The following is a 15007-nucleotide window of genomic DNA, read 5'->3' on the forward strand; positions in this document are numbered from 1 at the left end:
CTGATCTGGACGGTGGGACTAGAGGTTTTATGACCCCAGTGTTTATGCTCTAACAGAGCAGCTTTGGAGGCTTATATCTGACTAGCCGTTGGTTTAAGGACCACAGCTTTCACAGCGATTATATAAATATGCAATGAATTCACAAGATTTTTTCCATGCGCCTTTGGATTATCCAGTCACTCAACAAGTTCATTACTTTCATTAAGCTCTTTGATCACTGCACGAGGTAGCGCAGCATTTGTTCACCTTTCTTACGTCAGCAAGTCAGACATAAAAGCAAGTCGAAGTAGAACAGTTACTTCTGTGTACATAGTGTAAAGTTAGCATGACGCACGAAACGAGGCAGACTTTGGCCAAATGGGCCATCCTCTATAAAGGATAACACAGTTAAGAAAAACACATGGGGTGTTTATTATCAAAGGAATGCTCATCAGTATTCAGAACCGATGGCTTGTGTCAGACTTAGAGTCTGACATCTATCTTCTTTTGACAGTTTTCAGAGATGCTATCGAGCGCTGCTGCATTCTAACAATGATACGACACAGACGCTGAAAGTAAAAAGCCACTGAACTGCATGGATATGATCTGCTTCCTCTTTTTTCCTTGTTTTGTGTTACGCAACAGTCAAACTATTTCAGCAATCTGAACGTGCAGTCGGGACTAATGCAGATATTTCGCCCCACGGTTTTGTCAGCTTTGGATACAGATAAGCCAGAGGGTTTCCTTACATATATACAGAACACTGTATATAAAGTGTATGTATATATCTTTCCAGCAATTTTGAGTAACTTAGAGTGAGAGCATGATACATTATATAACTAAAAAAGTAGTAAGACTCTTGAGTACAATGCTATCTGCTGGATGAACTATGTTATAATGTAATTTCTAGATTACCTATTGTGTTTTCTTCGGCATTATAAAAGCAAGATATACCATATGGACATGGTATGAAAGCTGTTTATCTGAAATAAAAAAAACTGATCAATGGGACAGCTGTTGAATGGAAACTTTCACGTCTGATTTAAACATTAAAATAAGGTTAAACTGCTCTCTCTAAACTTGCAAAAAGATTTTTTATTTTATTTTGTCATAAGTCTTGACACACAGTATTTACACCCATACAACTGCTCAGTGTTAATGGATGGTGATACAAGCATGAATTAATGAATTATTTTACAAGGTAAGATGGTAACAAGTTACAAAAAATAAAAATAAAAAAATTATAGAAGTAAAACTTATTTCACTTAATTAAACACACCTCTTAGTTAAAGCCACTGTATGTAACAATTCCACATCTGACCACAGGGGGCAGCATATCAGAAGAGCGTTCATGCATCAGTTCATAGTGTAAAACACAACAGAGTGGACTTCTAGTGGAACAAAGTGCTAAAACATATCAGACCAAAGTACTCAGTACAGTATTGTCAGTGACTCTGATGTCAACACAACAGATCTACTGTCCATGCTCCGATGTGCTGAGAAGTAATATTGCTAATAGGGTGTATTTAAGATATTTGTCTTATTCTATCATGACTTTTAAGTGACAGGATTTAAGAACAGTTTGCAGTCTAACAATCCCAGAGGGGTAAAGGAGAAATTTGATGTTAAAATTCACAAGACATGACAGAGATTAGTGATTGATAAAGGGGAAAATGTTGTCCTACATCTGTGTACAATCCTTCAAAAAGAAAATAAACTTGTTAGTAGTACCACTCTACTTTATACCATCAGTGTTTGACAGTGATGCTCTTCACCTCTGTGAAGAAGTGATAGGAATCCTTCCCGCCCTCCCTCCCAACACCAGAGTTTTTCATCCCCCCAAAAGGCAGATTCAGATCTCTGACCAGCCAGCAGTTGGCCCACACCAGTCCAGCTTGTAGCCGATTGGCCATTCGGTGAATCTTCCCCACATCACGGGACCACACAGTGGCAGCCAGGCCATAACGCACGCAGTTGCCCTTGGAAACAGCTTCATCTTCAGTGTCAAAGAGGCTGACACAGGTGACGGGACCAAAGATTTCCTCCTGCATGACACGTGAGCTGTCAGATATGGCTGAGATGACTGTGGCAGGCATGAAGTAGCCGGACTTGTTGCGCTGAGGAAGGTCCAGCTCATGAACTCCCTCTCCACAGTGGATGATGCCCCCTTCTGATCTGGCAAGTGCTACAAAGCTCCGGACCTTGGGATTGAAACAGAGAAAAATATTTATTTGAACTCAGGTAAAAGACAAAATAAACCAATGATTGCATGAATAACCACCTTCTCGAGGTGCTCTTTGCTGATGAGTGCTCCATTACTGTTGCTGGGGTCAGAGGGAGTGCCAGTCTTCCACTTTTTTGCAGCAGCCACAAATCTTTCCAGGAACTCAGAGTAAATACTCCTCTCTACGTAAATCCTACTAGTACACAAGCAAATTTCTCCCTATGAGAAAGAAAAAGGAGATTATCTTGAGCACTGATGATACAGAAAGCAGTGTCCATGAAGCAAGCTTGCGGAAAAATGTGTGCCATGATTGCCACCTTGTGGAGGCATAATGTCACTACATCCCCAAAACATGGGATCTAAAATTAGTAGATAACAATAGTTTTCACTACGGCACTTTAAACATTTTAAGATGATCTGTGGAGATGCAATATTTTTTTGTACTTAAAGAAGGAAACAGGAAATACTTGTGAAACTAAAGTTAGAATCTATTAACTTCTGCGTATCCAGATTCAGGTTGCAGAGGCATCAGCCTAAGCAGAGAACCTCAGACCTCACTCTCCATGGCTGCCCTCTCCAGCTCTTCTGGAGGAATACTAAGGTTAGCCAAGAGGTATAATCTCTCCAGTGTGTCCTGGGTCTCAGCTGGGGCCTCCTCCGGTTTGGACATGCCCTACACAGAATCTCCCAGGGGGACATTGTCACCAGATGCCATAACCACCTCAGCTGACTTCTCATGAGACGGAAGCGGAGAGACTCTACTCAGAGGCCCTCAGGATAAATTAACTTCTCTCCCTATGTGTAAGGGAGAAGCTAAAACTTTGTGGAGGAAACTTATTTCAGCCTCTTGTATCCACAATCTTGTTTTTCAGTCATTACCCACAACTGGTAGGACCAGAAAACAGAAAGCCTTGTCTTTTGACTCAGCTCCCTCTTCATCCCAACAAACCGATACAGAGTCTGCATTACTGCAGACGCCACACCGATCCATCTGTTCTGATTCCTCCCTCACTCATGGACAAGGACCCAAGATACTTGATGTCCTCCAATTGAGGTAGCACCTCACTTCCAACCTGGAGATAGTATTCCACCCTCGTCTGACTTAGAACCATGTTCTCAGATAGGGGGGTGCTGAATCTCATCCCTGATTGCTTCATACTCAGCTGCAAACCTTTCCAAAGGAAGCTTAAGATTACGGTTCAAAGAACCCAACAGGAGCATCTCATCAGAAAAAAGAAGATATGGAATCCTTCGGCCCCCTGGAATTGGTGCCTAGAATTTCTGTTCATCAAAGTTATGAGAATCTGTGATATAGGGCAACCCTGATGGAGTCCAACTCCCACATTGAACAAATCTGAATAACTACCAGTAGTGCAGATAAACCTTTCACTCCATTTGTTTAGGGACTGAATAGTCCATAGCAATAGACCCACCCCCAAAAGTACCAGAAGGGACTGAGTTGAATGGCTTCTCCGAGTCCACAGAATACATGTCAACTCATTTGGCAAACTCCCAAGACCTTAGCAAGGGTATAGAGATGGTCCAGTGCTCCATGACCAGATCCAGACCCACATTGTTCTTGATGGATTCAAGGTTTAATCATTGATTTGACTTTTCCAGCACCATTGAATATAACTTACCAAGGACACTGCGGTGGGGGATTCCCCTGGAACAGGAACATACGCTCCAGGTCCCCTTTCTTAAAAAGGAGAATCACCACCCAAGTCCACCAATCCAGAGTGACAACTCCCAATGTCCACGTGATATTACAGAGGCGTGCGTGTCCACCCAGACAGCCTTACATCATCCAGAGCATCGAATAACTTGAAGAACCCCGGAGCCCTGCCACCGTGGACTTTGGACTAACTCAGGTCCAGTAATGACCAAACCCATTCCAGAGCCCACAGATTCAGCCTCGTCTAGGGAGGACATGTTGATGGGATTGAGAAGATCCTCAAAGTATTCCCGCCATCATCCACATCCCGAGTTTATGCCAACAGCATCCCACCCTTGACAGTTTACCAAAGTTCTCCTGCGGACCACATGGTTCCAACAGGTTGTTGGTGGTGCCTGTTGTTTTCTGTGCAGTTTGGAGTATTTTGACTGATTTAACTTGAATTGGGTATACATTTATGGTTCTGTGTGCTCTCTCCATTGTTGCTAACTAGCGCCAGGTTGGTAACAGTATCATTAAGGTGTTTTTCTCTTACCTGATTGGAAAAACTGGAGCGAACCGTGGTCTGGATGCATTGGTCCAGGTCTGCATCAGCAAAAATAATTGCTGGGTTTTTACCTCCCAGCTCCAAGGAGAGCTTTTTACAGTGGGGGGCGCTGCGCTCTGTGATGTGTGTGGCAGTTGCTGTCGAGCCAGTGAAGGATATCAGTGGGACATCTGGATGGCCAACAAGTGCGTCACCTGCTTTTGGGCCAGTGCCAAAGACTATGTTGACCACACCTGGAGGGACACCTGAAGAGGCACATCTTCATGTGATTAACTAATTTCTCATCTCATATGTAACAATAAAAGATCCTGTTGATGGTTTTGTGGATTAATCCTCTAATGTAGCCCTACCAGCTTTCTCCACCAACTTGCACATCATCCACGCAGTCACGGACGTCATCTCACTGGGCTTGGCCACTACTGTGTTGCCTGATGCAATCGCAGGTGCAATCTTCCATGTTAGGAGGTATAGTGGGAGGTTCCAGGGGCTGATCAAACCAGCTGCACACATCGATCGCAATTTTCATGACACTCACAGCACCAAAAGATTTTTAATGGAGGTTTCTGCAAACACAACGAGCTCTCACCCACTCCCACTGGACAGCGGATGGTGTAGTTCAGGCAGCCCATGTGGTCCATCTGGGTGCAGTCGTTGGTGTGATAAAGCACAGACGATGCAAAGAAACGGAAGTTGTACGCAGATCGAGGAATATCCACAGTCCGGGCGAAAGTTACGGTTTTACCTGCAGAAAGGGAGAAAAAATGGCATTTTTAGTCGAGAATAAGTCAGATATCCTATTTCATTAAAGTGTTGTGTTTATAAAACGAAACCAAGTATGAAGTTACACTATTTCCCCCACATAGCCTACTGTGGCTAAAGCATTTATTAAGACACACATTGGACCAAGGATTTTTTTTTTCCTTTTGGGAGCCTTGAGAGGTGACAGGAAACCAGGAGACAGAATAGGAAGTGACATATATCAAGGACTTGGCTTCCACACCTTCCACTTCTGTCCCCGCTGTTGGTGCGGCCTATAAATAGCGATGACCTCAGTATGTGTTTCAGCCAGTCTGGCACGTTTATACTGAGACATGTCATGAGCATGACCATCAAGATTTTTGGATAAACAGGACGGTTTTACAAGAAACCCCATGCAAAAAAGTGAACTGCTCCAACTGCGATAAATATTACACGTTGTCAAATGCCATTTAATAGAAGCTGCTTTCACTATTTTCAGTTTCTTATAATTTGTTGCAAAATTAAACCAATTCATGAATTTGGAATATTTTATCTTATGAAGACTGATACAACCAAAGACTATTTAAAACCAAATTTTAACAAGATATATAGTGGAGTCTGTAGAAATATCACCCGATGCCTTTTTCCCAGGTAAAGCAATCCTTGAGTGTTTGAATACTCCATGTAAAGCACAGCTCTGCTTCTGTTTGCTTTCCCTTCTGTATGTCAGCAACAAATTGAGCTGAAAGCAAGTGGCCTCATATCTGGGCACATGATGGGCAAACCAAGTGTAATGAAGAGTGTCAATACATGAGCACTGATAGGGCTCCCTTTTCCTCCCCCTTCTGCGTCTGTCCTGCAGAGCAGCAGCAGCCTGACTGAGAGCTGCATTTGTAAACTAACATTCTCAGTCATTCATAGCCAGCTCTTATTCATGAATATTATTATTATTATTATTATTATTATTGAGCTTTATTTCGAATATGCATATTATATATAAGTATATATATATATATATATATATATATATATATATATATATATATATATATATATATATATATATATATATATATATATATATATATATATATATATATACCGTATTTTCTGGACTATAAGCCGCACCTGTATATAAGCCGCACCCGCTCTATTTTTTAAAAAAATATAAAAAAAGATATACAAGCCGCACCTGTATATAAGCCGCACCCACTGTTATTTAAAAAAAAAAGATATGCAAGCCGCAGATATTTATGTTGTTAGATTAGATATTTACTACATGTACAGAACGATTTTGACAATGTTTGTACCTAAATGGATCCTTTCCTAACAGTGTCTTTTAACACGGCAGCAACTTTGCTGATTAAAACTGGACTGAACCAAGAGAAAATAACCGGTATTTATTTATCTATTTATCTGTTTGAAATCTGCTTCTACCTACTTCTATCTGCTAAAGAAGAAGTAGCGTATTCTTCTTTGCATTTATTTTGTCTTAGTTTTTATTCTAATTCCGGTTAGCACTCCCCCTAGCGGTGGAAGAAAAATCCACAGAATAGCCGCACCTTTGTATAAGCCGCATGGTTCAAAACCTATGAAAAAAGTAGCGGCTTATAGTCCAGAAAATACGGTATATATATATATATATATATATATATATACATACTTATCAGGTCACTTATAGAACACAAAAAGCATAATATAAGTCTATATATCAACATGAATATACATCCATTTATCAACATATCTACATGTAACTATATATCCATATATATTAACAGAGATATACCCATACATAAATAATGTATGTATAATATATCTCTATATATCCATATACATACATATATATAACATGTTTATTTTCATAATATTAATCTATGTATCTACACATATTAAATAAATCTATATATATCTACATTTTTATTCGCCACTGTATTTTGAGAAAGAAGTTTCTTTATATCTTTTCTTAAATTGTGATATGTTTTGACTTTGTTTTAGATCTATGCTCAGGCTGTTCCATTCACCAAATACACCATGTACTTGTATTCTATTTGTAAACACAGAGGTATCATTTGTGGTCATATTGTTGAAGTCTAACCCGAATAACAGAACAGTGTAAGAAACCTTGGTCTCTGGACTCAGCTTGGGCAAACTCCTCCACACTGGCCTCAATCAGATCGGCCAGCTTATTGAGGATATCTGCTCTCTGCTGTGGGCTGCGCGCTGACCAGTCTGGGAAGGCTTCTTTAGCCGCTTCCACCGCCGCATCCACCTGCAGGCGTCAGACAAGTGGAGACATGCTGTTCTTGGTGTTTTCTGGAGGTTCATGCAGATGCTTTAGCCCTGGTTTATTTTTGGCAATAAAAGCATTTTTTGAAACTAATTCTATGGATTAAAACTCTGTTATTTTCAGTGGCTAATGTTCATTGTCAAGAAAATCTCACCTAAGGCCCCCTGATGCAGGGAGGCAGCCCTGTGTGTTTGACCTCACAAATTATTCGCATAAAAGCCGTTTAAAAATTGCTTGGAGGTTTCAATAACAGGGCAAGTGTATGTTCCTTGAGTATAACCTAACAGTAAGTCATTAGAATGTAATTATTAAGCAAAAAAAAAAAAGAAAAAACTAAGCAATGTAATGGTTTATTGACACGACTGTTTAATCATTACATGACTGTTGACTCTACAAAGAGCAAAGGTTATTCTCTCTAAAATAATGTTTTAGAGGCTGTATCTGAATTAACTTGTTCAACAAGAATAAAAAATAATATAAAATCAATTTCCTGATAATTGTATGTGATGTTTACAACAAAAAATAAAGGTTTTTAATATATTTCCTAGGTTTATATATCAAGAACACAACTTGGGAATAGTAAAAACCAATGTATGAATTGCAGCACAGTGAAGTCCAACTTAATTTGAATCCAGAAGGACTTAACTATTTTAGGACAGAGTTAAGAAAAGTAACCATAGATAATATGCACTATCTGCAGCTATAGAGCATTAATGCTCTCCCACCTCTTCCTTGCCGCTGTCAGGGACTTTGCAGTAGACCTCCCCGGTGGACGGGTCGTAGGAGTCGATGTGATTCTGGCAAGAAACAAACTTCCCTCCAATGTAATTCTCCAGAACCAGATACGAGCGTGGCGCTGAGCTTTTCTGCATGGCTGCAGTCAAGTAATTCTTCCAAACTCTGTACAGAACAAACTGGGAAACTGACAGAAGACTGCTGCCCGTAACACACAGGTGAAGAGAAGTGGGGCAGTTCTTGCACCGATCTTCCCACTGTGGCCTCCTCTGTCATTATACAACACTGCAGCTGCAACACTGACTAATCATTATCCCTCCAGACCACGATGGTGGCTTGCTTAACACCAGTAATAACTCAGTTATAAACATGTCGTAAATCCATGCTGGGATTCAGTGGGATTTCATTATTTTGTTACATTTGAGACTTGTGATAATTAGCTAAGCAATAAAATGCTCAGTCAGTGATGGAGAGATCACTTCTGACCACAAGTATAACCTTCTACAGTGACAGCAAACTTATTTCCATTGCCAATTAATACATTGGATAAAATGGAGCAAACAGGTGGACATTTATTTTACTCCAAGGGGGATAAGTCCATAAGTCTTAGGAAAATAAAGGCGAAGAAGCTTTAAACTTAGCTCAACCTGTAGGCTACGAATGAATGAAGTGTTAAAAAGATAGAACGACTCATGGTCCGGACCATGCGATATTACTCAGTAAACACTAGGTAGCAGCATGATGCTGTCGGCCTGCACGGCTCCACTTCCACCTGTGACAGAAGCATGATGAATGATTTTGATTTGTACTTAATGAAATTCAGCCAAACGAAGTCAAGTCGATTCACTTTACATGATAACTAAAAGAGTCAATTAATTATTCTAAAAATCACAGCTTAAAAGACCTGGGGACAGGTGCATAAACATGTAGGCGAAAGGTATACACACAAACTAGTATGCATGAGCAAGAGTGTGTGGTGAGAATTAAAGTGCACTCCTCACTCCTGCCTCTGTCAATGCATTAGGAACACACTCATAACTCAATCTGATATGAAGATCAATTGATATGGTGGGGGGGGGGTTTCAACAAGGAACTGTAAGAGTACTTGGGGGGGGGGGGGAAAAAAAAAAAAAAAAGCTCCACAGAAACTGCTACATGGTATGATAACGATTGAATTTCTTGTTATTTTAGAGTCATTCTTAGTTTAATTGTAGTCACGCCTGAGCACGGCTGCTCTGCTGGTGTTGGAACCTCAGCAAAAAAATTAGTTTTTAAAAAGGTTATTCAGGATCACTCAGCACCAGAAAAGTTCTGATATTGTTCATGTGTTTTACTTTTCGCGGTACACTCATTATTCCCTTTCTCTCCGCAGGAAGTCAGAGTTAATCACTTCTGTTTTTACATGGTTTTTTAATCAGTACCGGTAGTTTCTTTTCCAGAAATAATGCCATTCCTGGTTTTCACACGGAATAAAATACATATTCAGGGTAAAATATGGGGGTGAAAGTAAGGCGTGTAGATGCTCATTGATGCTTATTACTGGTTCTGCAACACTGAAACCCATAAGAGATCCATAGATAAATACGATAAAAATAATGAAACTTACACCTTTGTCCTTACATGCGTAATTATTTCGTCATGAAACTAGATTTTCTTTTATGCATCTGGCCCCAAAGCCCAACATGATCAAGTTGCTTTTAACAGTGACCGTCTCAAGTGAAGATTCTCAACAAAATATTGAAAATCATCATCTTACTGTAACAAAAGTTAATTAGCCTGATTTAAATTTCAATCTCTTAGTAAAAGAGGAATGATTAAATTAGTACAACACCTAACATTTTACTTTTGTTTGAAGCTTAAAGTTTGCACTTGAACTGCATTCCATCCATTTTATTTTAAATATGGGCTGAAGTAAATATGACTAGTGACTTACTGCTCCAACACAACCTGCACAAATCACGGCAACGTAATTGTCAATCATAAAGTCTGAACATGTTTAACTATGTTTACATGCATTGGAAATGAATGCATTTTATATAGTTTGTTCTCTGTCCATTCACTGAATATACAGTATCTGTAGCTAATTTTATGCAAGTATTCATTCCTATGAAAATATACTAAAACTTTGATAGAAACTTTTAACTTGAAGTTTTTGTTTTTCTTTCTTCATGTTCTGCTGAGTGCAGGGTATCTGCAAACCTACTGACATCTGTCAAAAAACAAATAATTAACTTCAAAAAAGACCACCTAGTGATTAATAGTGTTTAATAATCTTCCAGAACGTATTAAAGCATTTCTACATTTGTGATCTTCCAGAGGAAGTTGGAAAATGTAAGTTTAGTTCTGACTATTGCCTAATTAGGCTACTGGTGACTCAGATCCATCCTTGAATCTCTCATTCTCCAGCTTCAACTTCAACTGAACTTTTTGAACCTGAGGTTCTGACCACCACTGTAACAACAGAAACGGAAGAAGAAAAGCAGGCTTGCATCAAAGGTTGAAAGCATTTATGAATTTTATTTCACCTGATAGGTGTGTGGTTTGCCATTATCCCTTCTTTAAGACCTTAATGACAGCATCATTGATCTTTGAGTCACTCGTGCTCTCAATGCTGCTACTAAACATGAGTGGAAGTTACCATGTTGTTGTTGCATACAGTACTCTAAATATTGTACTGATGCATTTTGAAAGACTGAGTATTATTCTTTCTTTTGAGTTTTGTGATTATTGACATGCAGCTTTCTTGTATCGTAAACCCATCACATTGGTTTCTCCTCAGCTTGAATCAGTTTGACAGAAATTGACACCTTCAATGAATTAAAACTAAAATCATAAACTGCTGATTTTCACTTCACGTCTTTCGTTTCCAAATAAACATATAAACAATGTCCGGAAAAAAAAAAAAGAAGCTTTTTTGCAGCTTTACTAAAAATATCCTCCGTATGATACATATTATTATCTTGTGTCTTGGTCTCCCACACAGATTTCCTCTTTTTGTGAACAAACTATTCCTCTTTTGTAAAAGTAAGCTTGGAAATGCATTTCCATGCATTCTCCCCTCAGCCATATGAATTAAAAAACAAATTTATTTCCGACAAAAGGAAAAGAAAAAAAACAAAGAAAACCCACTGGATCATTACACTTTCTTATTTCAAGCTTCTGATTCTGTTTGGATTAGGAGAAACTCATCCTGAAAACAGCTGTTTTGTAAACAGGATGCTAAAAGGATGCCAAAACATCACGTTAACTTTTAAATACAGCAGAAACCTCATCTGTACTTGTTCATTCCTTAAAGTCAAGACGAGCACAAGTGTCATTATTCTTGTCAGTCAAGATTAAAGTTGCTCCCTCAAGAAAAATACGAGCTGTTAGAAACCCTCAGGAAGGATTTTTTTTTTTTTTTTTTGTTTGGTTGTCCCCCCCCCCCAGGCCGGATCACAGTATTGATATGACTTGATCAAAAAGAGACTTGAAAGGTTTTACTGGCAGACAAATGAATGCACGGTAGGAGATGTGAAGCACTCAGCAACACTTAGTCAGGGTGTCAGAAGCCTTCTGCGTTGTGTGGTGACGTCTGGCCTTCAGGTGGGCGTGTGTGCAGTTAGTGTTGATCGAAGCAGCCACTGCACCGGATGGACAAATGGATGGTAAAAAACAAAACAAATGGCACTCCGGCTCTATGAGGGTCATCTCTTGGAAGAACTGCCCCGTTTGTCTGGCTGCATGCAGGCTGCAGCGCAAAGGCTCACTCTGTGATGCTGCGTCGGTGGAAAACAACTTCATTCTTTGATCTGTGGTAAAGACAGAGCAGACAGAAACTGACACCACTTTATCAAAGAGAGGGGAAAAAAATGATATGTGAAAAATACAACAACAACAAAAACACAGCTCACATCAACATCCTACATTTACAGAGGAAGTTGTCTTGAGTTTATCCCAAAACACAGTTGCTGTTTACCTCCGTGACGACCCCTGCCGCAATGGTGGAGCCCACATATCGCAGCATGAAGCGGCCCAGCTCTTTGTAGTCCTTGTACAGCTCTAATGACACCGGCCTTTGGGTCTGGATCTCCACAACAGCATTCATACCCTTGCTTAAACACCTTTACACAGAAAACACAGCAGGGGATCAAAACACATAAATATACACTTTTCCAGGTAAGTTCCCTTTAGAATAATGGCTCACTTGTTGTTTATTACTGTAAATAAGAAAATCCCTACAAACTGCTTTTATTTGAGCTGTTTTGGAAATTGTGAAGGTGGCAGCCCACTTCTTAGCCCTGTGAAGTCATGTGACCATCTCTGAAATAGATGTGAAAATCCCTCCTGGAGTATGATTATAAAAAATAAAGACATAAATAAAAACTGATGGATGCCCCAGTGGCAGTATCAGAACTGAGTTCATGAGAACTTTGATCCGTTATTAAAAATAATGAAAAAGAAGCGGGACAGTGAGCGAAGGAATTACGCCCGGAAGAAGGTGCAAGAGAGGGAAGGTACTTTTGTTTGCCAACGTTATCTGATTAAAATGTTTGCTTATATTTATGCATTACATCAAAATAACAAAGTTTAAATAACCATCAGATGTGGCTGCATGCCTGTGTAAGAAAATAGGGGAGGTGACGTGTCAGCTTGCTCGTGGTGAAACGGACATTATCATGCGGTGGATTTGGGAGAGAACAGAGTCTGCTTTGCTAGTATCCAGTGCTTGCAGTTACTGGCAGGTTTCTGGAAAGACAAACTTTTGTTGTTCCACTATGTAGTGAATTTGTAGAGGCTACAAGTATAGCCTGTGGTAGTTTCCATCCTAGGGTAGCAGTATGTTGGCATTAGCAACGAGCAAACGCGTCCAGGAAAAACTGTACTTCCTTCTTGAACATCAGGAGGAAAGATCTGTATAACTTGAAGTTATAGAACATAAAGCAATTGAGACCTTATACGTGTGTTTATAGTAAATTACTGCTTTTTCCATCATTTAAATAATACATTATAAATATTATTGAACAATGCATTGGTTTTAAATGGATTTTGACAGTGGAAAAAAACCTAAGCAAAAAAAATGTTTAAAGTTGCATCAAGTGTGAAAGGTAAAAGCAAATGCATGCGGCAGGAGGATGTACTGGGTAAACTACTCCTACACAGTTTCAAAAAGGGAAATAAAACAAAACAATTGATAACCACCCGGAGGATGGAAAATCCCAATGGGTAGATTAATAACACATACGGCAATACAATCGTTCTCTTGCCAAAACTCACTTTGGTTTCTTCTTGAGGACTTCACCACTGCTCTTGTGCAGAACACTAACTAGTTTCCTAATGGTGGCCGGCTCACTGACCGTCTGGTAATGCAACAGTACCTGCAGGAAACACAAATGAGATTAACAAGCATGCACAGGTGCAAAACGGAAACGGCCTGCCTGTAAATTGCAACTGCTGCCAACGCAGCCCCAGCAGACGGGTTTTAAATGGCTTTAAGATGAGTGCTAAGGCTTCGTCTAGGGTTAGGGTTCGATTGGACGTTCAGCTGTGATGGTTAGGGGTTAATCAAGCATTATACAGCTACAAGGCTCCCATGTGATTTTATATTTATTAAAACTGCTTAGTAGTCCTTCAGTAAAAATCGGAAGAACCAAAGTTCCCATTATGTAACATTAATGGGGTTAAAACTTTACAAACACAAGAAAATGGATATATTGAAATATTAAGACCTGAGATAACCTTAAAAAAAGAAAATAAAGTTTTTTGGCCTTTTAGGTAGATAAACACATTTGAAAAAACAAAAATCAATGGCCACACTTTGAAAACAAAGAAAATATATTAAGTTGAAAGGGAGGAACTCTTTCAGACTGCCTCTCCTTGTCTGGAAGAGACACACCCATTTTTCTTTTTTTTTGTATCTGACATTATCAAGTTCAGTTTGTTTTTCAGTGTTTGCTGGCACTTACTGGAAAGCCTTGTGTGACAGGAACTTCAATATTGAAGAGGAGGATTCTGGCTCTGAACCGGGTACAGGCTCGAATCGGCTCCTTGGGATCACAAAACACGCAGCCCACACTGGAGGGAAGCAGGAGAAACACCGTAAAACAGGGGAAATGTAGACATAATCAAAACAGCCAATAATAAACTCACCACCTGGATTAAACAAAGCAAACGGGTAAACGCCTTTCAATAAAAAATGACTGCAGAACTATGATCAAGTCTCGGTGCAGCAGGTTTTCCCAACAATACATTATACTTCCCGGGTGGCACAGGCATATTGAAGATAATAAACCAGGATTAATCAGGCTCAAATTGTAGGTGTGTACTCTGTTGTGACAAATCCAACAGAGTAAAACCCTAAAATGCGTGTCTTTCTGGACAGAAAAGTTGTGACTTTGTAAAATCTTCTAATGTGAAGGCCTTGGCAGGGTGATAATCAAAGCTCAAGATGGTCAAAGAAATAAATTAGATTGTGGAACTTTAATTTTGGTCCATTGTAATCATTACAGTTAATGATAATGGGAAGGTAGACTGCAGTTGTTTCTGAAGTACGGGCCTGATACAGCAAACATTTGTCACAGTGTCATTAGTTTACTTGATCTTGATGATGTCCATGCCGGTGACGGTAAGGCTGACATGGTCTCCTGCTGCGGCCCAGTCCAGAGCCTCGTCATGGAGAGTTATTCCTGCAGTACAGACACAAAGTACATGTTGGTGAGTCACCACAAGAAGGCAGTGTTCATCAGCAACAACGCACACACACACATGCAGGAGGATTGGCGGCTTCCGTGGTTTGGTATCCAAACAGAGAAACAGTTACAAAGCTAAACTAGGGGATTTTTT

The 15007-nt window shown here is 39.7% G+C and overlaps 2 protein-coding genes across 3 annotated transcripts in view; both read right to left on the reverse strand.

Annotated features, from left to right (window-relative positions):
- Positions 1–1054: 1054 nt before the first annotated feature.
- On the reverse strand, positions 1055–8625 carry aldh8a1 (aldehyde dehydrogenase 8 family, member A1). Its single transcript, XM_061707004.1, has 7 exons — positions 8176–8625; positions 7285–7432; positions 5012–5167; positions 4776–4925; positions 4414–4670; positions 2261–2422; positions 1055–2180 (listed from the first exon to the last, which is right to left on the reverse strand). The coding sequence occupies exons 1-7, from the start codon at positions 8320–8322 to the stop codon at positions 1728–1730; spliced, it is 1473 nt and encodes a 490-aa protein (XP_061562988.1). The 5' UTR covers positions 8323–8625; the 3' UTR covers positions 1055–1727.
- A 1836-nt stretch (positions 8626–10461) lies between these two features.
- The window catches only part of hbs1l (HBS1-like translational GTPase), a 33369-nt gene continuing 28823 nt past the window's right edge, over positions 10462–15007 (reverse strand). Inside the window, exons 15-19 of one of the 2 annotated variants that reach the window (XM_061707314.1) lie at positions 14760–14850; positions 14131–14239; positions 13442–13542; positions 12144–12288; positions 10462–11976 (exon numbers count right to left, since the gene is read on the reverse strand). In XM_061707314.1, coding sequence (XP_061563298.1) covers positions 11965–11976; positions 12144–12288; positions 13442–13542; positions 14131–14239; positions 14760–14850 — 458 coding nt within the window. In that variant the 3' untranslated portion in view covers positions 10462–11964. The remainder of the gene's footprint in view (positions 11977–12143; positions 12289–13441; positions 13543–14130; positions 14240–14759; positions 14851–15007) is intronic. The other variant, XM_061707315.1, reaches the window with a different exon arrangement.

The sequence above is a fragment of the Cololabis saira genome, chromosome 18, assembly GCF_033807715.1.
Source record: "Cololabis saira isolate AMF1-May2022 chromosome 18, fColSai1.1, whole genome shotgun sequence".
NCBI classification, from domain to species: Eukaryota; Metazoa; Chordata; class Actinopteri; order Beloniformes; family Belonidae; genus Cololabis; species Cololabis saira.

What these genes read in the sequence shown, in the direction of transcription:
- aldh8a1 (XM_061707004.1), bottom strand. Translation starts at nt 8,322, where the DNA reads ATGCAGAAAAGCTCAGCGCCACGCTCGTATCTGGTTCTGGAGAATTAC. An exon ending in CCGCTGTCCAGTGGGAGTGG is followed by an intron (nt 4,926 to 5,011) that starts GTGAGAGCTCGT and finishes CGATGTGTGCAG; the next exon opens with CTGGTTTGATCAGCCCCTGG. An exon ending in GCTCCAGTTTTTCCAATCAG is followed by an intron (nt 2,423 to 4,413) that starts GTAAGAGAAAAA and finishes TCTTTCTCATAG; the next exon opens with GGAGAAATTTGCTTGTGTAC.